This window comes from Colletotrichum navitas, assembly GCF_030913465.1.
Source record: "Colletotrichum navitas strain CBS 125086 chromosome Unknown LY79scaffold_112, whole genome shotgun sequence".
Taxonomy (NCBI): domain Eukaryota; kingdom Fungi; phylum Ascomycota; class Sordariomycetes; order Glomerellales; family Glomerellaceae; genus Colletotrichum; species Colletotrichum navitas.
In genome coordinates this window covers 1-23,637 of record NW_026850658.1, presented here as the reverse complement: position 1 = coordinate 23,637, position 23,637 = coordinate 1, and the positions used below count along the sequence as shown (strand labels likewise).

The following is a 23,637-nucleotide window of genomic DNA, read 5'->3' as shown; positions in this document are numbered from 1 at the left end:
GAGAGACAATGCCGTGGCACCCCAAGCTCTACCGCCTTCAAGGGGGGGGGGGGGGGGGGGGGGGAGGGGCATGTACCGGTAGGTAGGCGGCATCCAGTCCGGAGCCTGTCTGCTTGCTCGCCCCTTGTGGCGTGTACGACTACTGTTGTGCAGCATCGCATAATGGGCCCCGTGAGATGCTGGCTAATCTTTTTCCGGTGTCCCTTGCAGACGTCGCGCGCTGCAGATGATATCGGGGTCCCGGATGCGCTTCCGTCACCCACGGCGCGCATGCGCATGTGGATTGTATTCGTGTGGAATCCGCCACCGCCAGTCTTCATTCTTCACCGTATGAGACGGACGGGACGGACGAGACGCAGATCTCGATCTCTACAAGCAACGGCGCTCTGTTTGTCATTTATCAAAACCGCGGGCTCAGAAGTGGCATCCATGTGTGCGTATTGCTATGCTCGTGCAAAGGAAAAGATACAAAAAAACATCAGGTGATTCCGGGTTCGCCCCGTTGTGTTGGATTCTAATCGACATGCCCTCCAGCCAGCTCTCTCTCTCTCTCTCTCTCTCTCTCTCTCTCTCTCTCTCTCTCTCTCTCTTCGTGTGTGTGTGTGTGAGTGGTTGCGCGTGCCTTCCAATCATCATCTCCTAATTTTGTTGTTCTTATACAATGGGTAGCATTGCATCGGACAAATTCCGTGTCTTCCACCGTGTCTTGAAGGTACCCTCCCTCTCGATTTCCTGTGCCGGTGCGGTGCAAGGTGCAGAGGAGTTGTGCCGTGCGCCGGTGCGTGCCAAATGGTGTCCTCGCCCTGCTCAGTTCGAGTCCGTGAAAAACGCATGTTACGTATAAGCGGATTATAGGAAAAGGAAAGGAGGGCCAAGGGGGGCCCCTTTGTCATCCAACACCTAGATCTGCCTTCCCGTCAAGTGTGTGTGTTTGTGTGTGTGTGTGTTCCAGACATTTTTTGCCAATGCTATGCCTCCCAAAACAATGCTTGTTTCCACCGCTCCCTTTTAAGTCGTTCGCTGTGACAAAATGACCTCGACCGACTGCGATCTTAAATATCCCACAAGCAGCCCCGGCACATCCTCTCGTGTGGGCAATAGAGGCGGCGACGGCGCCTTGTCGTGTCGGTTTGCGACCGAAGGCCCGCCGGCATTGCCGTTACTGTCGCCGCGGCCGTCGCTGGAAAGGCCGAAACACATCCGACTGATTGAAAACGCTGAAACAAAACAAGATCCCCATGACCGGTCGGCACAGATCCCGTTTGCAGTTAACAGTTAGGAGGACCCATCTGACCGAGCAGGCCTCTGAGCCGCTGTCAGTCCAAGTGACAGAACTCTCTTCGGACCTCCCTTTCTTCGTTGCTAGTGCTAATGGAGCGGGTGCTGTTGCTGCGGTTGATGGAGGAGATTACGATGCTGCTCCTCCTGCTGCTGCTGGTGCATCGGCAGCTTGCGGGGGTTCGTCTCCTGGGGATTCGTGATCGTGTAGTGCTGCTGGAGCGGCGGCTGCAGGTCGTCCGACGCGTCGAGCTCTAGCGGATCGTCCTCGAGGTCGGAGAGCACGTTGCCGCGGCCCTTTTTGCTCTTGTCCGGGTTGGACTCATGATGGCCGCGCACGCAGCCCGTCCTGTCGCCGAGCCTCTCGCAGCAGCACCACCGGAACGCCGCAGGGTACTCGGCGCGGTTCGATTCCGTGTCAAGCTCGTCTGACGATACTTCGTCCCAGAGCGTGGGAATCTGGGTCTCGTCCCAAAGTTCTAGCTCGCCTAGAAGGGCAACGCGAGTCAGTTGTTTTGTCCCGTCAACGGTCAAAAAACGGAGTCTCCCCCTGCCACTCCGATTTACCCAAAAGGGGAAAAGAAGAAGAAGAAGCAGAAAAGAAAGAACCAGACGAACAAAGGACAAAGAAACGACAAAAAGAAGTCAAAAAAATGGATGGCCGGGTCAGGTCCGCTGACTCGTGCCGCCCAGTTCCTGCTTACCTGTGTGGTACCAACACGCCCCGAAGGAGTTCTCGTCATCGGTGAAGATGCAATCGCACTGGACGCATATCTTGGGCTCGCCGGTGACTTTCCTCTTTTTCGAATTTGACGGGCTCGTGGCGGACCCGGGGCTCTTGACCGGGCCCTGGCCGCGGACGTCGGCTTCGAATCGCAGCAGCCGCCCGAGCTGCCTCAGCGCCTGGGCCCGCACACGGCGATCGTCGCACAACGCCACGAGGATTGCGCGGGCGACAGGTGAGGGCGCCTGGGCGAGGCCGTCGAGGTCCGAGGTGAAGAACGACGGCGTCGGTGAATCCACGGGGGATGATGATGACGACGACGATGATGATGATGATGCGTAATCCATTTGCCGGGGCACGGGAGAGCGGCGTGTGTATGTATGTACGTGTGTATGTGGAAAAGAAAGTCAGAGCAACACTGCAGACCGGAACGATAACCGTATTTTCTTTGGCATGGGAAGCTTATTATTCTTTCCTTCTTTCTTAATGAGGACGACGACGTTGTTGTTGGTGATGATGATGGTGATGATGATGAGGCTCTTGGGGGAACCTCGGGGGGGGGATATTTCTGGGTTTCTGGGTTCTGGGTTCTTGCCGCCGGAAGCCCTTCCCCGGTTGTGTCAGCTCACTCACGGATGCATCAACCAGCAAAGTATATGTCTTCAAGGCTGCCAAGGGGGAGGGGATGGGGGTAGGGGAGGCGATTGGAGGTCGGCCGCGTCCGAGGAGGGAAGGGGGAAAGAATGGGACGGGGATGCGGATGCGGGCGGCCGGGACGCAGGTATTGGGCGGCAGAGGTGCGGTGCGTAATATGTAGTGTACGTGGACGGTGGTGAACGGGTGGACGGGTGGACTGACGGGGTCGAGTTTGGCAGTCTCAGTTGATCCGTACATGTACACTAAGCGGATATGGATACAGAGTACGGATAGCAGGTAGGGTATGGATACAGACAGACTAGAGAGTATACCTCGTCTGTCGGCTGGCGAGCTGGCCAAGTCAACTTTAGCTTGCTGGGGATTTGCTCGGGGTGGAGAGAGAGAGAGAGAGACAGGTACGATGTACATGGCAAGGGGACGAGGGGAGAGGGGAGATGGGCTCGACATGCATGCTGGGACTAACATGGGAAACAGTTCGAGGCCCCAGTCTCAATGGGTGGGTGACATGTGGTGACGAGATGGGGGGGAGGGGCCCTGCCGGGTATGGATGGATGGGATCACACCGATCCAGCGTTCCACGGTGTCAGCATGTGCATTACCGGGACACGGAGGTGACGGCTTGAAGAGGGTGGTGTGTGTGTGTGAGTGGGCGGGTGGTGTGGGATATAGGATGCGAAGTCATGACCTGACGGAAGACGACAGAAAACCGGCGGCGAGTTGCGGGGACGGGACGGGAATTAAGGAACGGAAGTAAGATGGAAGAGGGAGACAGGGAGAGGGAGAGCACGGACGAGAGCCAACCCGAACGCACAAATGAGAGTGAGAGTGGGAATAAGAAAGACCGAGAGCACGAATGAAAATGAGGGTGAGTGTGAGAGAGAGAGAGAGTGAGTGAGAGTGGGTGAGAGTGGGTGAGAGAGAGTGAGAGAGAGTGAGAGAGAGTGAGAGAGAGTGAGAGAGAGTGAGAGAGAGTGAGAGAGTGTGAGAGAGTGTGAGAGAGAGTGAGAGAGTGAGAGAGAGAGAGAGAGTGAGAGTGAGAGGGAGAGACAGAGAGAGACAGAGCGCCGTACCCTGAGCTTTGGGAAAGGTGTGTGCCGGCGCCATTCAGGGCTGCTCTGCGGCCTGCAAGATGCCCCATTGGGCCATGTGGAAGGGATCCAGGGGCCAGGTCGTGACCATTCACGAGCGTCTGTCATATCCCCGAGGCGAGACTTGCACCTCCTGGCAGTTCCTGGCCCTCCGTTTCTTGCCTGGATCAATGTGCCACTATGTCAGGTCATGCCATACCATGCCGCGGCCGGGACTCAGCCCGAACCAAACCTGAACACTCCCTCCCCTCCTAACAAAGACCGAGGCAATGAACACACATGACTTTCTCTCGTCTGCCGATGTAGTGCTTCTGTGTATATGGTGTATGTTGGATTGAAATGGGCTCGGATTGGAGCAATCGTTCTCTCTCACACACACACACTATCTCACACTCCCCCCCTCCCCGTTTCTACTGGTGGTGAGCCTGCCTGTCCTCAAATCGCGGCGCTCCAAGTGCCACGACACACACACCCACCACAGTACACCAAAGCACATACACGCCCATTTCCGTATCACCGGGGGGGGAGGGGTCAGAAAAGTAGTCTCAGTTCTCTGGGTGGGAGATTCCACCGAACGGCCCCAGCCCGAATGGATGCCGCGTCCTGCTGCGAATCCAGAGAAACTTGATGGATCAGGAGGAGAGGAGATCAGTGGATGCACGATGGTGCATGGCGTCATGTACGACGGCAATACAAATGCAGGCACCGATATCTGCCGCGCTGGCGTCTGTGAGCGCACAAGGGAAGGCCAGAGAGTATTCGTAGCGAACCAAGTCAGGTTCCTAGTCTTGCACATACCAAACAGGACTATCCACCCGGTCCGCCCCAGATCATGAAGGATACGGGAGGGGGACGGGGGAGACGGAAGAAAACTAAGGCTGTCGAGCTCCGCGGGCTCACGGGGCCCTGAAGGCGTTTTATTTTTAATTGGCGTACTCCGTTCGGAGTATTATACATATAATTAAGGTGTGCGGCAAACGCGCGTAGAAACGATAAATCAAAACTTGGCCCACGGCTAAGGTCTGGCGACTCATGCGTCCCCTCCAATTCGCATTGGGGGTGGAGGGGGTGCTGCTGATCGCCGCGCACCAACAGCTCTCGCGATTTGGGGTTATTTATCCTGTTATTAATCCTGTTATTAGCCAGGGGCAACAATAAGCGGCGTCAATGGCCGCTACACTAACATCGGATCGGCTTCACACACACACACACACACACACACACACACACACACACACACACACACACCAACACCCGTCAGCCCAGGAGAGGAGAGACAGAGAGAAGGGTGAAGGGGGGGGCGGACGGGGAGACGGGGGCTGGCGGCGCTGAGTCCTGAATCCCGGCCACTCTCGTTGCCTCAAAGACGTCGGACAAACGCCATCAGCAATGAGTCGCCATCAGCAATGAGTCCAAACGCGCCTTTTGTTATGGCAGGACCCGTTCGGTTAGGGCGGGCTTCTACCCCGAGATCTGGGTTATGTATGCGACCACATCGTCGATTACCTACTGCTACGTATGTGCCGTAGTGCAGAGCAGAGCCAGGCACAAGGGGTGTCGCCCGGAGCGTTAATCTCCGAGGGGCAGCAGTAGCATCTCATGCCCTCCCGGCGGGCCGATCCAGACTGGCTTGGCCTTTTGTCGTTGTTTTTTTTTTCCCCCTTCCCCCCCTTTGAATCCAGCTTCGCTTCCCCCGTCTCGGATCGATGCTCTTGCGTCCGCGAGGGTTGCACGAAGGCGATTCGTCACGTACCCTGAGAGGGAAGACCCTCCCAGGAGGTTAATAAGGGGAAAAGCAAGTCTGCAGTCACACCGAAACGTCCCAGTGAAGCGGTGGAAAAGGACCGGCGCGCTCGCCAATCTCGCCTAACGGTCTCGTGCCATCTATTGGCTCCTCGGGTGGCTGCCAGTCCATAATGCAATAATGTCTCACCTAGGACGACGCGAGGTAGAGAGAGAGAGAGGCGCCATGGTAGGTACCATTGTCGGAGATACGGCGCATATTATAGCGAACCGCGGTCCTGAAGACTTGGGTCCAGATCAGGACCGACCCGACCATTGGGGGCCTCGGGAAGCGGAATGCTTCGCCTCGACGGACGGCATCCTCCCCCCCCTCTCCCCTTGCGAGGTGAGCGGCCGACCTGAGCACAAGGAAAGGGGTGCTCTAAAAACCCGTTAGACGGACAAACGGCCTTCTCCCGGCTGCCGTGAGCCGTGGCCGGGCGAAGTCGTCCGTGCCCGGAATCATGGTCGAGACTCGGGCGTTTCGCAGTTGCCCAATCTAGCCTCGATGGTATATCCCAGCCGGAAGCGAGACCCAGAAAGGGTATGCAGCTCGTCCGTTGAAGTCGGCAGGCCGCCCGTCTTTGGGGCCCCCCAGTCAAAAGTCAAGTCGGCTTGCAAGGAACGCCGATCATCCACCGTCCGATGTGATACGGCTGGGGGAATGTGAGCAAGTGCCTCTAGCCCTGCGGTAGTTGGTTGTTGACCTTGGCTCTCTGGGCACGGACGGCGAGGAACGGTCTTATGTCTAAATCTCATCAGATCATCCATCCGTCTATGTATGGCCAACCTCAACGACACGGGACGGCACTGTCCCTTCCCACCCCCTGCCGCCTGTGCTTACGGAGAGAACTGCCGCTGATTGTAAGTGTCATATGACAAATCTGGGGTCAGCGAGACTTTGTTCCCTGCAGGCATCTCCAACCGCCACCCCGTCATCAACTTTACTTCCGAGGCCTAACGGTGGCACTTTTTTCCCCCCGTTCCCCTGCTGTCCATCCTACACGGAAGCCCTCATTCCCTGGGTCGCTCTCCTCATTTCAACTATGCGCAGATGCAAATGTTTCCGTCAAGCCCTGAGCCGGCAGTTATCAGGGGGGGGAGACTTAAGAGGTCACCAACGTGTTTTGTCGATCACATCTTATCACTGCCACTGACGTTGGACGTCCGTCTTCTGCGCCGAGGGCCCCCCGGTGTCTCGCAAATAATGCGACACTGTTGTCTCAGACACAGCACAGCCGGCAAAGGGAGAGAGAGAGAGAGGGAGGGGGATAGAGAAAGATGGACGCCAGGAACACTGCTACGTTTTCTCAGCGCCGCTGCCTGGGCTAGTCTCACCATCCTTCCCATTCAAGCGGTTCGCCATCCAAGCCAAGCCGTTTGTTTGAACCCAAGTCGTCTGCGATCGGGTTGGTTCTGTCTCGGAGGCCGAATCCTTCACCGCTCCCAACCGAGGATCTGGAATGGGGCACCGAATCCCCCGTTCATGACGGCGACAACAACCACTCGTCCGCAGTGAGACGTCCAGACAAGATAGTCAAGTGGCTCGAGCCGGGCGTCCAATGAAGCAGAGCTCATTTCCATCAACAAGAAACGCGTGGCGTGTAGCATGCCGAATCATCGGGTGCCCCCAGCATGCAATCATCCTCGCGAGGGAGAGAGGGGTTGCACGAAGAACTCGAGGCTTCGGATTTCGCGCCAATGTTGGTGCGACCCCAAGAGCAAATCCTCGGATGAGACATTCCCACATCGTATAATACGCACCGAGGCTAGTCTGTCAAGAGGAGCGCCGCCTTCCCCCCCCCCAAAATGCACAACATTGACAACTTGGTGTGGACTCGCCCAAGCCGTCCGGATTCCTGGAATCAACATGTCTCAGAAGCACCAAACACCGGGTTCAGGGTTTCATGGCGGCCTAGCGAAGAACGCTGACGGGTTGGACCGACACAAGGACCACTCCTTATTTGATATTAGGCTTTTGCTGCCAACCCGCATGTCGCGCTGCATTCCACGCAGAAACGCTCCTCAAAGAAGAAGCAGGAGGAAGAGGGAGAGAAAGAAAAAAAAAAACCCCCCATAGGCTTATCTCTCCCTCCGCTCGGAACGACGACGACCCGAGCAGCGGCCCCGCATTCCATCGCACCTCGATCACGCTCCGAACTTGTACCTGAACAACCTCAACTAGAGAGTGGACGCTACTCGCCGACGACAATGGCACCAGGCGTCGCCCGGTACACAATCCTCGCCTTCGGGCTCTCCTCCTTCATCGCGGGCGTCAGCTCCCTGCTGCGCCCGTCCGGGGCGCTCGCGTCGCTGAACCTCCCCGCCGGCGCGCTCCCCGCCGCGAACGGCAACGCCCTCGCCGCCGTCGCCATGGGTGTCTATTACACCCTGGCCGTTGCCCAGGACAACCGGCCGTTCTTCCTCGCTACCGTGCCGATGCGCCTCGCGTCTGCCGTCGTCTTCTGGCGGCAGGGCTGGATGGGGATCGCGGTGTGGGAGGGTGGAGGCGCGGCTCTGACGCTGCTCGCATTGGCGTGGGATGCCCGACAAGCAAAAGGGAAGATGGCGTAAAATTTCTTGCAGATACCAAACTGCACACGAATCTGGCTCTGGTCGAGTCAGTTTCACTTGGTTAAATGGGGGGAGAGGGGCAGGCGCATTCAATCACATCGTCCGAGTAAGCCCTAAGTCGTGTGGGGGGTGCGTCCGCGTGGATATAGTCTGGGACTCTGATACCAGAATACTGTCGTTGACCAAACAAGGTAGAGATGTGGTACTGATGTAAATCGCTGCTAGAGACCCAGACCGCTCCCTCGGCTCCTCGCTTCGAGAAACGATAACGCAGATAACGCAGACGAGTAATCATAGTTCATTAATCAATATGAATAATCATCATCGGGCCACATGAGACCATCCTCTTACTCTTCGCGTGGGGGTGCGACGTGAATCTGCCAATACTTCGTCGTCTCCTTGGGCATCCTCCTTCGTTGCTCTTCCGTCATAGTATCCTTTCCGTATTCTTCATGGGTGACGTCTTCGGATAACACGCCCTCTCTGGATCCGTTCCTCAAAAAATCCATAAACTCCTGGGATACCCTTACATACTCCTTCAGGCCTCGATGCGCGCCAATCGTAGCTCCCGTCGTCCAACTGAGGAGCAAAGGCTCAATCAGAGGCGCATCAGTGACGCTCGGGTGACTCGTCCGTAGGCTCGTCACAAACCAGCTCGAGCCCACACGCTTGAGCACGTCCCGGGCGATGTCTCTTACGGTGTCGAAGTGCGGCCTTCCAAAGAACGGCGTAATCTTCTTGGACCACGAGTCCGAGTGTATGATGAGGATCGGTACGTCGATATCCGTATTTAGCCTGCCGCTGCTCTTGCCGGGATCGAGAATGATGCCGCCGACAGCAGGGTTTTTGGCCGAGGTGGCGCCTCTGAGGACCTGGAGGGCACCTGTTGCGCCAAGTGAGTGGCCCGCGATGACTGTCTGAGAGAAATTGAGTCTGCTTTCCCATTCTGCGAGGCCACGGCCTTCTTTGCGGGCGTTGTTCGCGAAGACGGTAGCCCCCTTTCCTGCATGCAGTTCCTGCAGTACGGCAATGGTCTCTTCAATCTCGGCTTGTCGGAAGGCTAGTTGCTGAAACTTGAAGTCGTCCGATTTCATCTCCTTGCCGCCCCGAAGCTCTTTCTTGTTCAAATACATGACCTTACGCTCCTTGCCATCTTTGCTCATCACAACAGACCCTGGGCCACTGCCGTCGCGGTGTTCGATAGCGGCGACGACGGTGCCAAGGCTGGCGAGCTCGCCGCAGTAGTGCGTGTAATCCGTCCGCGAGCTGGCTTGGCCGTGTGACAAGACCACGACGGAGAACTCCTCCTCCTCGTCCTTCAGCAGCGGCACGTCGACATGTGCAGGGATCTTGATGCTGCCCGCGATGGCCCACAAGAATAATGTGAAGACCGGCCGCGAGATGAAGTTGTTGAAGTGCGCGGCTCTCGCATAGCCTTCGGCGGTGATACTGATGGGCCTGGGAATCCAATAGTGGTGACCGGTGCCGCTGGAGCCCTTTGCTGCAGGATAGTACAGCGTGAAGAGCACCGTCTCGAGTTCGAATGCTGGCTTCCCGTCGCTCTCCAAGACTTGCTCGCTGATCTTACGAGGCGTGCGGACAGGTACCTCGACGTCTATTGCACCGACTTCGTAGGGACCCGAATACCCGGGTAATTTCGACGCGAATAGCGGCGAGCGGGCGAGGATGCAATAGAGAACATAAAGGCTAATGAGGGACCAAGCGACATATCCGAAGGTCAGTCGTGGTTGGACGGCTGCGAGTGCCTTTTGGTATAGAGATCGGCCCAAAGGCTGCGCCGTCCTCATCCATTTTGGCGTGCTACTCATGATGTTAATTGTACTTCTGTTACCCCCGAGAGTCTGCCCATCCGTGTGGTGGTGGTCGTCGTCGTAGTCAAGCAGCGGGAGTGGAGAATCCGGACTGTCAAAATACTGCGAATCGGCTAGTGTCTCGAGCTCAACGTCGATTTCTGAGTAACTGGGCAACGGGCTTCCTGCCATGCTACTGTCCAGGAGTTCATTGGGTGATTTCTATTGAAATGATCGATATCTATCAGGGCATGCAGGCGGAGGTGGTGTGGTTTAAGAAGAGAAGACGATGTTGACGCGGGTCGCTCGTATCTGCATTTCGGATGTGGCGGCAGCGTTACGTCATTACTCGCGATGTAAAGGAGCGGCATCATAGTCCGAGAGTTCCGACCACGTCAACAACAAGCTGGAATAGTGATCGTTTATGAAGAGCAAAGAGAGCGAGACGCATTCCTTTACACGCCACTTTGGGCTCTTTCCCTGTTTTGGGAAACTCCGCGACGTGTTTGATAAATAGGGCAAACAGCTGGATCTTCATTGAGTAGACCATACGCCAGCAGGATATACATCTGATAACAATCTAAAGCTTTATTTTGCTTTCCCGTTACGAGATTTCCGTGTCTCTCTCACTCTTACGGTATTCTAGGCTCAATTTGAATATCTTCCGCCAACCTTTGTTTGACTTACAGACGAGGAGGTTCTATGTCCCAAAACACTTCGCCTTGTCAGCAAGAGACATATTTAAAGTAATTTAGAAAGCCACAACCTTAATTAGTAAACAGTCTTGAATCACAGTCTTGATGGAGTCCAACGCTTCAGAACACCCCGTGTGCTAGCCTGTCGTCGAAGCTTTACGCTGCTGATGGCCTCTCGCAGGTGAAGCCATCGGCCACACATGAGTTTATAGAGTTTAAAGTAACAACGGGATATAGGAACCATTCATTAACGGCAGTAGATAAATCAAAAGACTTACCCTTGGCGCTAACCAGCCTCCCTCTCTAAATGAGGTAGGGGTTCATCCAGAACCAAATTCACCACGAGTGGTTTCGGAATGACCGGTCCTCCATCACAAAAGAAAGATGAGAAGTTTAAATCATATTTGGACTCTCTAAAGAATGTGCGTATATATTAACCCCGGAGATTAAGCAAGGTGTTTTAATTCTGTAATAACAAAACCGGATCCGTAATTCCCACTGCGTTATCATGACAGTTTCTTCAAGAATAACACATGGGAATATAATCTCTAAACCGTTTTATGCTAGATATTACAATGCCTTCACGACATTACGTAGCCTTAGAGGGATCTAACTAGTAGTAGAACATCTATTAATCTAGACCTAACCGCAGAGGGATACCCAACACCAAGAGGCAAACAGGTTCATGTGCCGACTCAATCCGGGGGTTCCACTCGGCGATCTTTAAGGTTGGCAGATAATTTATACCAAAAGAATTAGAACTTGATTCGTATGCACATACTGTGCGCATCGCAGGTACTTTCATGGAAGACGAAACCGGAATTCGGGATTCGCTCGATTAGTCTCGGTCAACCGTGACTTCTTGTGCCCACTGTGTGCCTCATGTGGTGTACTCTGCAGGTCACATAGCACCGTAGGGGAGTTCTTCTGATGCAACAACTAATTGGGCACTCCCGCAGTCCTCCTGGATTCTGTGATTGACAAATTATCACGTCGACCGACGAGGTAACTATAAACGATTTCTATTTTCTCCTGTTCAGCGACCCAAACAGCAGAATGAATATAGTGCATCAAGAGTCAGAAAGTCTATCAATTGGCATTCAATTATTAATCAGTGAACTATGAAGAGATAAAAAAGGGCCCAAAATTATAATCCAATGCGCCAAGGACTGATAACATGCATATATGTACCGAACATATCGCGGTAAGACTCAAATCATCCTATTGTGGTTACTCTAATCCCAGCCGCTTAGATCAAGTAGCTGTGCACATCCAGCTACCTAGGTGCTTAGGATTCAGTCCTCTATCCTTGTAGGTGTTCTACAGTAGGTGCCTATAATACTAACGCTAAAAACTAATACCTAAGGCCACTGTGTTATTAATAAACTTAGTCTCTGTGGTAGTCTTAGGAGGAACCTTGTCCTTGACCCTGTCTACTGGCGTTAAGAATATTGTGCTCCCTGTTAAAAGGCAGGGTTTTGGGGATAGCGATGTTAATGCTGCCACCCTGGCCGATGAACTACGCGCTAGGCCCTGTTATGCAGTAATTTGTGCCTGATATACGGAAGAAACGGGTGAACTCGTGTATTCTGGCCTGGTCCAGCTTCACGCCCTGGGGCAGACGGTCTCTACAGAAAGTGCGGTAATACTTTCCCAATTTAGACTGGCCTACCTCACTAAGTGCCGCTCTAGGCACTAGAGTAGCAAATATACCTAAGATATATATGTGAGGAAAGTGTTAGTGCTACGGCTGTAATCGAATCACCTACGTCCAAATACCCGTACTTGTTTCCACTTGGTATTGTAAACTTATTAAATCACTATCCTGAAAGTATTGGGTTTATCTATGTAAGTCCCTATACAACTACATATTCGATATTTCGCCCATCCCTCTCCGTGTTCTTGTATTCTTCTGGAGCCAAAATTATGAGCCCCCCCTGATGCTCTTTAGTAGGTATAGCAAAGGATCTCGGGCTGGGTAGACATAACCTCCTTAATCTTGATATCGGGAATAAGGCCTAAGTAGGACATAGTATCTTCGACAGTAGCCTCGGGGGCGTCACTGGCCTGGCTCTTGGGGCCACCAAAAGCTGTGGTGCGCTCCTCGGGCTTGGCCTGCTGCTATACGGACCAGAGACGATCGACCTGGGTGTGATGGAGGAAGAAGATGGGATCTGTAGAGGATAGGTTGTCCGTTATTCACAGCACCTCGTGAAGAATCAGAACATGTTAACACACCATTGGGGGGGGGGGGGGGGGTGGCGGGCACCATGTCGCCGCCGATGGCCGAGTGGAAGGCGCCGTGTGGGACGCCCTCGAGCCGGTAGCGGAAGTCGGGGTAATTGTCTAGGGCGGCAATATCGGCGATGGTCTTGTTGTCGTAGTTATCGGAGAACATGTTTCCCGGGTAGGAGGTACCGTTGTTCCAGTTGCGGGCGAGACAGTGAGGGTTGTGGCCTTCCGTGGTCCAGGCGACCTGCGGGCCTGCGAACGGCCCATCAACAAGGCACTTCTTGACGCTGCCCTCCCGGGAGTCAATTGCTGAGTCACCATTGCCGCCGAAGCCAGTATTGGCGTCCCAGATAGGCGACTTGGTCACGTTGGCCGTGTCGAGGGACCAGTCCCAATATCTGAGATTATTTCTGTGAGTACACGATCGAAGGGAAGTGAGTAAGCGAGCCGGAACGGAGCGCTACTCACGGCATCACCCCCTGAAAGCCGCAGTCGTGGAGCGCGTTCTCGTAGACCTGGACGAAGAGGCGGTGCCAGGGCAAGAATTGGGCGACGGAGTGGACTGCGTGCGGTCAGCTCTCAATGCCAAAGCAAAGCAATCTTTTTACTAAGGGTCCACCATACTGGTTGTTCAGGTTGGTGTGGACGCAGGTGAAGTCGTCGTAGCGCGTTATGTTGGCAAGGCCCATCTCGGACGGCTTCTGGGTCATGCATGCATCGAAAGGCCAGATGCAACGTGACCAACATACAGCAGTGGACAGCGATAATCTGTAATGTAAAAGCTGGATGGTGGCTTGTAATCATAGACTAGGCTTTGCAGCCAGCAAGATAGCAACCAGTCTAACGTTTCGCAAGTATTCTTCTGCAGCCACCAAGCCGCAGCTTGTCAAAAATCAGCAAGCTTTTACAACAGGTTCGTTATACGTTATACAATCGACCACAATAATAGCTTTAGGGCAATACTTTATATCCGCATCGCGTTAATCAAAACTTGGTTTGATTCCTTTCTTCTCCTATTTCTTCTCCTTAAAGCAAAATCTTCGTCAATTACTAACATACTAGCATACGTGCTATATGCACCCTAGCCGTAATATTTTCAAGCTAACTTTTAGTACTCCGTATTTGAAAGTGATAACTATGTTTCTAATTCATATAAGTATTGTTCAAACCCAGAAAAAAAAAACCTTTCAATCCCACCAGGCTTAAGCCATGTAAAACAAGATAGGAATAACATTTTCCCCCCTCTTTTTCAGACACCGTTTGACAGTTTATCAAGAATAAATTTCTGCGTTGCCCCATGTCGTTGCGGGCTTGCACGCCCTTCCGATTGTAGTACTGGGACCCATTATGTGTGATGTGTCGCCGATATTGAAGTTAGATTTCTTGCCAAGAATAAATCTTTGCGTAGCTGCCCCATGAGGTTACCGCGGGCTGGCATCTAATTCCGATCGTAGTGCTGTGACCCATAATGTACACTGTGTCGCCGATGTCGGCGTAATGGGCCACATAGTGCCATTTGCCGTCCTGGTGATATTGCATACCAAGCTTGCAGCGGGCAAGCGTTCCTGGGAGAAAAGCCGCGGCTAGAGCGAGGGTAGCGAAAATCTTTTGGGAGAGCATGGTCGGTAAATAACAACCGAAGTTTTTAAGAATTGCGAACGTGGGTGAGATTTGGTGATGGTAGATGTTGAAGTTGAAAGGAGGAAGTTTTAGTTGAGTTTTACTGTAAGTGAATGATGAGGATGCTACAATTGGTTTCGATGCATCATGCTGGGCCCTTTTTATACAGCTTTTGGATATTGCTCTAAGGATAATGTACACTAAAACATAAAGCAATATAATATATAAATAGTCTAAGCTTTAGCTTTTTAATATACATCCTTAGTGATTTAATTATATTATAAAGAAAGCATCTGTTATACTAAAAACGACGCCGTTAGTAGTAGAGCAGTAACTAACGCCTTATATAGGACCTATATAGGTCACAACACACCCCCCTAGACTAAGCAGAGATGCTTAATCTAGTTAACACCCCTAATCTAAGCAGAGCATTGTACTTAGTCAGAGTTGACAGGGGGAAGCGACACCCTTTAGCCTACCAGCCTATAATAGGAATCGAACCCTAGGTATTAAAATACTGCTAGACCAGGCTACACGTGGGAATTAAACCCACAAGGTCTATGACGCTTAGACGCTAGACTCTAGGGCTGTACTATACTGGCACTAGAGCAAACTAGGCTTATAACTATTATACTAAAAACAACGCTGTTAGTAGCAGAGCAGTAACTAACGCCTTATATAGGACCTATATAGGTCATAACAGCATCTGATTTATATATTAAATAAAATGACGTCAGGCTGTAATAATATATAATTTACTTTGCTGATTGTATACACATTAGATAATAATTCAACACATTTCTATTGTCGCTGTATTTCTTATTTCAAGGAGACAGAGGCATAAGATCAGTAATGTACATGTAGTCAGCTTGAGTAGCCCTTTCGGCGTTGCCGCCTGGCGTAATAAACTGTGTGTGTGTGTGTGTGTGTGTGTGTGTGTGTGCGTGTGCGTGTATTTCTTATAATATAACATTGTTCGTTCTTCACGTAACTATAATGAATGCAGTCACTGTAAGGATCGAGTCCCTAGACCTCCCCTTGAAATCGCCACTCCACCCAGACAGCCACGCCGCTGGCAGGCACAGGCACGCTTACCCTGGGGTTATAGAAAGGGGTTCATTTACTTCAGGTTTAAACGCGTCTCTCCAGCGCATCGTTCACTGTAACTTCTCTCTCCTCTTAAGCTCAGAAGCTTTCATAATAGTGCCTAAGACACTACAGTTTTCTAATATATGCCTAGGCGTCAAATTTATAATAGAAATATGTTAAATTATTATCTACTATGTATATAATCAGTGTTGTGAATTGTATATTACTATAATTCTATAAGCTTACTTAAAATAACATAAATACTCTGTTATTTGGTAGTTAAACTTACTAATAACATATGTGTAATAGGAATAGGCGGTGTGCTACGCCAGACAATAGACTATTCTGGCAACAACCAAAAGATCCGCCAGTTCTAGGACTACGTGCCAGAGCTGCACTATGTTACAGCCCAACCAGTTGGGGTGCTGGCTAGCGTAACTATATAGTGCAGAACAGGGGATAATAATGCAGGTGCATCATTACCGAAGCTTTTGCTTTGTGCTAGAGTTGATTGCCCTGACCTGCTCGAGACACACCACACATAACCTTATAAGGCCTCTCGCCGAGCTATCGGCGACATCCTTACAATGTATATAAAAAGCTAAGGCATATAAGCTGATCTATTAGTTAATAAAAAAAAGAAGAACAAATTAGCCTGTAAAATATTTATGGGAAATTTAATAATAAGTAGAAAGCAGTTTATAGTTATTTGTTAAAAAAAACAGTCTACCTATGTAATTATAAAAGAAGTAACCTAGTAAAGCTAGTAATAAGATATAATATTAAAGAAAAAGTCTTCTATATAACGTATATGCATAGTAAGCAACGTATTATAGTGATTAATGCAGCTTAGTGAGAGTGGAGACATTTGACAAAGTACAAGAACAAAAGTGGAGGCACCCCCTTCTTGTGTGTACTTTGGCGACTGCTATATACCTTGGTACTTCAACAACATTCTGGGTGGAATGCACGCGAAAATGATGTTACATAATTAGTAAAAGACCTTAGTAATTACTTAACAGCGTTTTCGCGTGCATCTTACCTAGAATGTCTCCACTTCTCTTAAGGTATATTACTTACTATAATGTGTTACTTACTATACAAGTATACATGTACATTAATAATAGTATTTACTTTATTGACAACTTATACCCTTAGACTTTTATTATTACTTAATAATACTTTTATCTTTTTTTATAGAAAAACAATCTTTTCTTATTTAACTAGTCTTAGGGTATATCTACTACTAGGAGGGTACACTATGAAGCTATTGAAGCTATTATAGCTTTATATAGCTATTGCTAGTAGTATAAGCTATATATATAGATTACTAATAAATAGACCTATATAGAGAAACTTATTTCTTTCTAATAGTCTTCTTGTATATAGACTTAAGGAAGAACAACAACTTACCTTTGGTTATACCAGACGCTACGGTTCATTACAAAAATCCTACGTAAAAGCGAACAAATCCTTCAAACCCGCCTAGAATATGTGCCGCAGGGTGTAAAATTGGGTAAGTCGCCCGCAGCGATATTAAACAAGATACTCTTACCCTAGACCTTTAGCTAGCTGCTGTTGGATGTTTTGAACCCAAACTGTCGGCACGCGAATTATAGCCTACGCGTCTATTCTTGGGCTACATATATATATATATATTCCGTATACACATATCCATGCATCGTCTGACTTGAACGCAATCAGACGAGGTAGTGTGCCTATCGAAGCTTTTGCTGAACTAATTCTGTAAGTTTGCGCTTGCTAAGCTTCGGTCAAAGAACCAATGCCAAAACACTTGCGAAAAACCACAGTGCTGTCTGAGGTATTGTCTCTTATTAATATTGCTGTATTGCGAGCAGTCATGGTTCACGGCAGGGCCGAGGAGATTGGCCACTCTAGTGGAGACGGCGATCCAGGGCAACCTGGTGACAAAAATGGTAAAAAGCGATCCCTATATTCGCAGGGTGGCACAGACACACATGCAATGGCGACCGTAAACAGTCATAGAAACATAGTGAAAGGATCATGCCCGGTACTGAACACAGCACCCGATTTGGAAATGAAATACCATGAAGGTATGCAAGTATCTATCTTGCTATCCCATCGAGTGCCATCCGACCCCATTTTTGCTAAGCCCTTGAATCCCCATTTTTGGGACCGCCTTTCCCCGCACCACGCTCGGTACTTAAGCAGTACCGGTACGTCATTTATCCTTATGTGCCCTTTGCTGCCGTTACCATACAAACGATCATTTCAACCAATGATACGATGTCTTCGAGTGATTAAGATGCCTCTACTGCATCTGGCGCCTCCCAGACCTCCGTAAAAAGTACCATTGTTGTTGAGATTCTTTCAGAGGACTCGACTGCCGCCTGTACAGCCGACTGTACGCCGGAGCGGTGTAATAACAGTACCGTCCGGCCCCACGAGCCTCCGGCCCTCAAGCGCGGGGTTCCGGGCTCCTTTATTCCTTTCGATGTGCTGGTCCGGGCCCAAGAGATACGGGAACTGTCAGCGGGCCCGCTTAATCTATTCCTCCGGTATATTCCTCAGAGCCTCGTTAAGCAGTGGGCTGAGTGGACAAACGTGGCGTCGCTGTCTAAGGAGGGCCCCCGGGCGAAACGGTCACGAATGCACAAGTGGCAAAAGACTTCTGTAGACAAGGTTTACCTTGTTATAGGAATCCTGATTTATATGGGAATCCACAGTGAATCTTAAATATGAAGATACTAGTCAACTCAGCAGCATAAAGAAGATCCTATCCATCCGTTTACACGTTCCATATCACGGAACCGCTTTCAACTGTTAGTTTAACGCCTCCGGATTTCTAATGCCTCGAAGTTCCAGCCAGGCCGGTCTCCGGCTTCGTCTAGCGGCCAGGCCCGGGGTCGGGCCCAGCCCCGGGAAGATCCAATGCCAGATATCTATCGGAAGGTCAACGAGTGGTTAACTCAACTACCCCGCAACTGGACATCCCCTACCTCTAGACATCTAAAAATCCCCTCCTTTATTAACACTACTACCTTTTTTAAACTATTACAACATTATCTATTTACATCTAAACAACGTAATTTTTTTAGGATACCTTCTTTAACCTATAATAAAGTAATATACTAAAGATAAGCTCTAATAGGCCCTTAATAATATAGTAAATAGTTACTTTATTTACTATACTACTTAGAAATAGGCTATACTATACTAAACACTTTAATACTAATTCTATAGGTAGTAAAGTAAAAATACTACCTATAACTATATATAGTAATTATCTTAAGCCTAGAAGGATTATCTAGCTAAATAAGTATAAACCTAGTATACCTTAGGTAATAGATTTACTTATTAATAACTAAAGGGCCTAGTAAAGTGTATACTAAGTAATACCTATAATACTTATTAACCTTTAAGTAAAAGATAAATATAGTAATTTCTATAGTAAAACTGTTATAGGATAATAGGTAATTACCCTAAAGTCCTAGGTAGACCTAGTAGGTTAAAGAAATATTATTCCTAATATAGTTTAGTAAGCGTTTTACCTAGTAGGGCTAGATAAACGTAATATTAAAAAGGTACTAACCTCTTAGTAAAAGGCTAGTAATAGCTAGGTTAAGAATTAGCTTCTAAATAATATAGGACCTATGTTTTAATTATTACTTTTTTTTACTAGTGCTATTATAATTCTAATTTTCTTTATTTATTTTTATTCTATATAATAAAAGCTATTAAGTTAATACTATATATACCTAGAAATAGTAGTAATAGCTAGGCGTAGAGTAGCCTAAGCACTATATTAGGCTTAATCCCTTAAGCTATCCTTAAGTGTATTTAGGTGCTTAAGAGGTAGATTAAAGTAGTAACTATAAAAAATTTAGAAGTTTTATAACTAGAAAAATTAATTACTTAAGTAATAAAAGGCTAGTAATACTTTAATACTTTAAGGTTAAGTAGTAAAAAAGAATATACCTTTAAGAAAATAAGTAAATTAAAGTTAAAGTTTAGCCTATAATAGTAAGAGGTATAGATTAATAATTTATATATATTTATTACTAGTGTACTTTAAAAGTTTAAAAAACTAGAAAAAAGAATTATTTTAGTAAAAGATAATATAGATAATAAATACTAGGTAAAATAAGACTAATATATTAACTTTCTAAAAAAGAAAAATAAGAAAAAAGCTAAAGAATTTAATTATTTCTTAAAATAGACTAAAACCTTTCTTAAGAACACTATCTATTAGAAGCTAAATATTATATACTCTATAGTTATAGTAAAGTAAAAGAAAACTAAGATCCTAAGTAATTTTATATATATCTTAACTTTCTTAAAAAAGAATTTAATAAAAACTAGAAAAAGAATAAGCCTTAGAGTTTTATTATTAATTAACTAATAAACTCTAAGATAAAGTATAAAAATTAGTAGTAAAGCTACTAAAAATATATATAGAAATAGTAAAGCTAGCTTAGAGAGTATAAAGGTTAATATAATAGGTTAAAAGACTATTAAAGTATATTTAAAAAGGTAGTAAAAATAGAGAAAAAAAACACCTTATTAAATTTAAGGTATTAATAATAACTACTAACTAAACTTATATATAATAAAAACCTACTAAGGTATACTATAATTATAATAAGCTAAAGCACTTTTTATAAGACTATACTTAACCTAGATAAAAGTAAGATAGGCCTACTACTATATCTTAAACTATTTCTAATTTATAAGAAAATAAGGTAAAAATAAAGTAAACTTAACTACTTTATCTTATCTAATATTCCTAATAGTATAGTGTTTTTATATTATAATATAGGTTAAAACCTATTAAGGACCCCTAGATTTATTCTTTAATTTAGATTTAAAGGTAAAATATAATATTATCTTATATAAATTTATAAAGAAAAAGGGATTAGAATAAAGCAAATAGAGTATTCTAGTCTTAAAGACACTAAAAGGTATAATAGTGCCTACTTATAGTACCTATAAAGTCCTTTTAATAGTAACTAATTCCTAGGGGATAACTAAGTAATTTACTTAAGACTATATTACTATTAATTAAGACCTAAGGCTAAAAAGTAGCCCTATATTATTATTAATAGCTATAATTAAAGATATAAATATTTATTTAGGAGGTTATAATAAAATATAATAGTTTAAAGTTATATCTTAGAAAGATTAAATAGTACTAAAGGTATATAAGTTTACTAAGTAATTATAATTAAAAAGCTATATTTTTACTATAGTAACTCTACTTAAGTTACTACTACTACTAAATAAGGATTTTAATAATATAATAATAAAAATTCTAATAATTCCTTAAGAGTTAAAGAAAGTAAAGAATATCTTTAGTATAAATAGTATATTAGTTATTTTACTAAGGAGACCTATAGATTATAAGATTAATATTATAAAAGAAAAAGCACTATTTAGGCTAATTTACTTCTTTTTACTAAAGAAATTAAAGACTTTTTATAAGTATATTAAAAAAAACTTATAATTAAGTTATATTTAAAGGTCTTAAAGTTTAGTAAAGGCACTAGTAATCTTTATCCTAAAAAAAAATAGTACTTTTTACTTATATATAGACTACTAAGGACTAAATAAGGTTTTAGTAAAGAATTACTATCCTTTACCCTTAATTTTAGAGATCCTTAATAAGATTATAGGTATAAAGTACTTCTCTAAGATTAACTTAAAGGATACTTACTATAGAGTTTAGATTACTAAGAGAAATAAATAAAAGACTATATTTAAGACCTATTATAGGTTATATAAGTATATAGTAATACTATTTAGCTTAACTAATACTTTAGTAACCTTTTAGAACCTTATTAATATTATTTTAGAAGAGTTAATAAATATATTCTATATTATATACCTAGATAATATTCTAATTTTTTTAAAAGATAAAGAATCCTATATAGAACACTTACTAAAAATCTTATAACACTTAGAGGATAATATATTATATACTAACCTAAAGAAGTATAAATTTTATAAATAGTAAGTAAAGTTCTTAAGGTTTATTTTATTTATTAATAAGGTTTTAATAGACCTAAAGAGGGTAAAAGTAGTATATTCTTAGCTAGAACCTACTATATATTAGGAAGTCTAAGTTTTTCTTAGGTTTTATAATTTTTACTATAGGTTTATATAGGATTTTATAAGAATAATAAGCCTATTATTAGACCTATTAAAGGGAATAAAGGGTAGTAAAAAGCTAAGAGAAGTATAGTTTAATCTTAGAGAATAGGTAGTATTTAAACGCCTTCTATTAGCCTTTAAAATAGCACTACTTTTCTATTATTTTAACCTTAAGTTACTAACTAGAATTAAGATAGATATAGTATTATATAGTAGTAGGAATACTATTATAGCTATATAAAGATAGACTATAGCACCTAGTTATATTCTAGTTAAGAAAGTTTAAAGGGGCTAAATTAAATTATAGTATAATAAGGTTAAGTAGTATAGTTATAAGAATTATATAGTAGTTAACTTAAAGGATAAATTAATAAGAAGGCTACCTACCTATTAAAAAAGGGATTTATAGACCTAAGAAGGGATTAGGGGGGGACATAATTATTTATATATAGTTATTATTATAAGCCTTAATACTTTATATAGAAATATACTACTAGTTATTACTATACTTTTATTTATTTAAGAAATTTACTTTTTTATAATTACTTTATTAATTTATACTTTTATTTTAGTATTTTATAGATTAGGTCTAAGAATTATAAGACCTATTTATTAATATATATATTATTATTATTAGACATTGTTATAGTGTAGGTAGTTTTCCTATGTTTTATATTCCTCTTTTCCTTTGTTAGGTAGCCTAGATGCTTTGCCCTTTCTTAATAGTGCCTAGAGGCAAATCTACTTCTTTAGTATAAATATTCTATACTAGAGTATAGATAGGCTCTCTTATATAGTTATAATAAATTTATAGTTAATAAAAATATAAATATAATATATTATTAATATTTAGTAATACTTTTGCTTAATTAACAGTAGAACTAGTAAAGATATATAGCTATATACTCTTATAGACTAATTTATAGAGATAAGATAGACCTTAAAAGCCTCCTTTAAAGTATAGGAATACGCTAAGATTTATTAAGTATATATATATTTCTTTTCTATTTTTAACCTTTTTTTTATTTTATATTTCCTTTTTTAATTATAAGTATATAAAATAGATTATTTAATTTATAAGATAATTTATAGATCTAAAATATACTAATATAGATAATTAATAGTAGTTTTACTAAGCTAATAAGTAAAGTAAAGGCACTAGTTAAATAAAGCTAATAAATATTTACCTAAGATATTAACAAGAAGAGATAGTATTTTTAAGAATAAACCTATAAAAGTTATATAGTATAATAAATAGTAGCTATATATAGATAATATCTTATAGCTATAGTATATACTAAAAAGGGCTAAAGTTACTTAATTTACTAGTTTAAATATTAGTATATATTTTATTATTAAGATATTAACTTTTTTATCTTTTTAAAAAGTCTATAGAGGACTATAACACTTATTAAATTATTTATAATAGTTAATTTATAGACCTAATTTACTATAGTTAACCTCTTAATCCCTTTAAATAAAAGTAAAAGATCTTTATTATCTAAAGGTAAAGATATAAATGTCTTTAGTAAGGCTAGCTTTAGTAATATATAACTATAAGCTTTTCCTAAGAAAAATAATAATATAGAGAAATAATAAGTATACTACTATTATAAGGACCTTTTTTATAACCTTAATAGACTTTCTAAAGTAGCCTATAACTATATAAGACTATTTATAGATAGCTTAACTTTTAGTAAGTAACTAATAATTATTTAGATAACCTTTTTTTAGCTAGGGCCCTAAATTTAAAGGTAATAATATTTTAGACTTCCTAGAGAAGTTTAATAACCTTTTAGCCTTTATATATAAGAAGTTATTTAAGAGGATTTAAGAGGTTATATATACTTTATCTTTAACTATTTAAAGGTAGTAAAGTTAATTACTTAAGACTAGACTTTTTAAGTAACTATAAAAGATAGATTAATAAAGGTCTTTAGATTAGTAGACCTAAA

General features: G+C 44.7%; 7 protein-coding genes across 7 annotated transcripts; 3 read left to right on the top strand and 4 right to left on the bottom strand.

Moving 5' to 3' along the window:
* The first annotated feature begins 104 nt into the window (after positions 1-104).
* On the top strand, positions 105-574 carry LY79DRAFT_54065 (uncharacterized protein). Its single transcript, XM_060556886.1, has one exon. It carries the CDS (start codon positions 163-165, stop codon positions 484-486), a length of 324 nt encoding a protein of 107 aa, XP_060408268.1. The 5' UTR covers positions 105-162; the 3' UTR covers positions 487-574.
* Positions 575-1,130: 556 nt separating this feature from the next.
* Positions 1,131-2,645, bottom strand: LY79DRAFT_54054 (uncharacterized protein). The gene is made up of 2 exons (XM_060556880.1): positions 1,983-2,645; positions 1,131-1,766 (listed from the first exon to the last, which is right to left on the bottom strand). The coding sequence occupies exons 1-2, from the start codon at positions 2,347-2,349 to the stop codon at positions 1,369-1,371; spliced, it is 765 nt and encodes a 254-aa protein (XP_060408267.1). The 5' UTR covers positions 2,350-2,645; the 3' UTR covers positions 1,131-1,368.
* Positions 2,416-3,260, bottom strand: LY79DRAFT_54068 (uncharacterized protein). Its single transcript, XM_060556889.1, has one exon. The coding sequence runs from the start codon at positions 3,122-3,124 to the stop codon at positions 2,486-2,488; it is 639 nt and encodes a 212-aa protein (XP_060408266.1). The 5' UTR covers positions 3,125-3,260; the 3' UTR covers positions 2,416-2,485.
* A 3,652-nt stretch (positions 3,261-6,912) lies between these two features.
* On the top strand, positions 6,913-7,840 carry LY79DRAFT_54016 (uncharacterized protein). Its single transcript, XM_060556849.1, has one exon. It carries the CDS (start codon positions 7,139-7,141, stop codon positions 7,607-7,609), a length of 471 nt encoding a protein of 156 aa, XP_060408265.1. The 5' UTR covers positions 6,913-7,138; the 3' UTR covers positions 7,610-7,840.
* On the top strand, positions 7,537-8,426 carry LY79DRAFT_570401 (uncharacterized protein). The gene has a single exon (XM_060559148.1). It carries the CDS (start codon positions 7,741-7,743, stop codon positions 8,101-8,103), a length of 363 nt encoding a protein of 120 aa, XP_060408264.1. The 5' UTR covers positions 7,537-7,740; the 3' UTR covers positions 8,104-8,426.
* On the bottom strand, positions 8,427-10,256 carry LY79DRAFT_570400 (PAF-acetylhydrolase family member). The gene has a single exon (XM_060559147.1). It carries the CDS (start codon positions 10,104-10,106, stop codon positions 8,451-8,453), a length of 1,656 nt encoding a protein of 551 aa, XP_060408263.1. The 5' UTR covers positions 10,107-10,256; the 3' UTR covers positions 8,427-8,450.
* Positions 10,257-12,556: 2,300 nt separating this feature from the next.
* LY79DRAFT_707593 (uncharacterized protein) lies at positions 12,557-14,660 on the bottom strand (the record flags this gene model as incomplete). The annotated part of the gene is made up of 5 exons (XM_060565053.1): positions 14,267-14,660; positions 13,461-13,542; positions 13,310-13,403; positions 12,879-13,239; positions 12,557-12,730 (listed from the first exon to the last, which is right to left on the bottom strand). The coding sequence occupies exons 1-5, from the start codon at positions 14,459-14,461 to the stop codon at positions 12,557-12,559; spliced, it is 906 nt and encodes a 301-aa protein (XP_060408262.1). The 5' UTR covers positions 14,462-14,660.
* Positions 14,661-23,637: the final 8,977 nt, after the last annotated feature.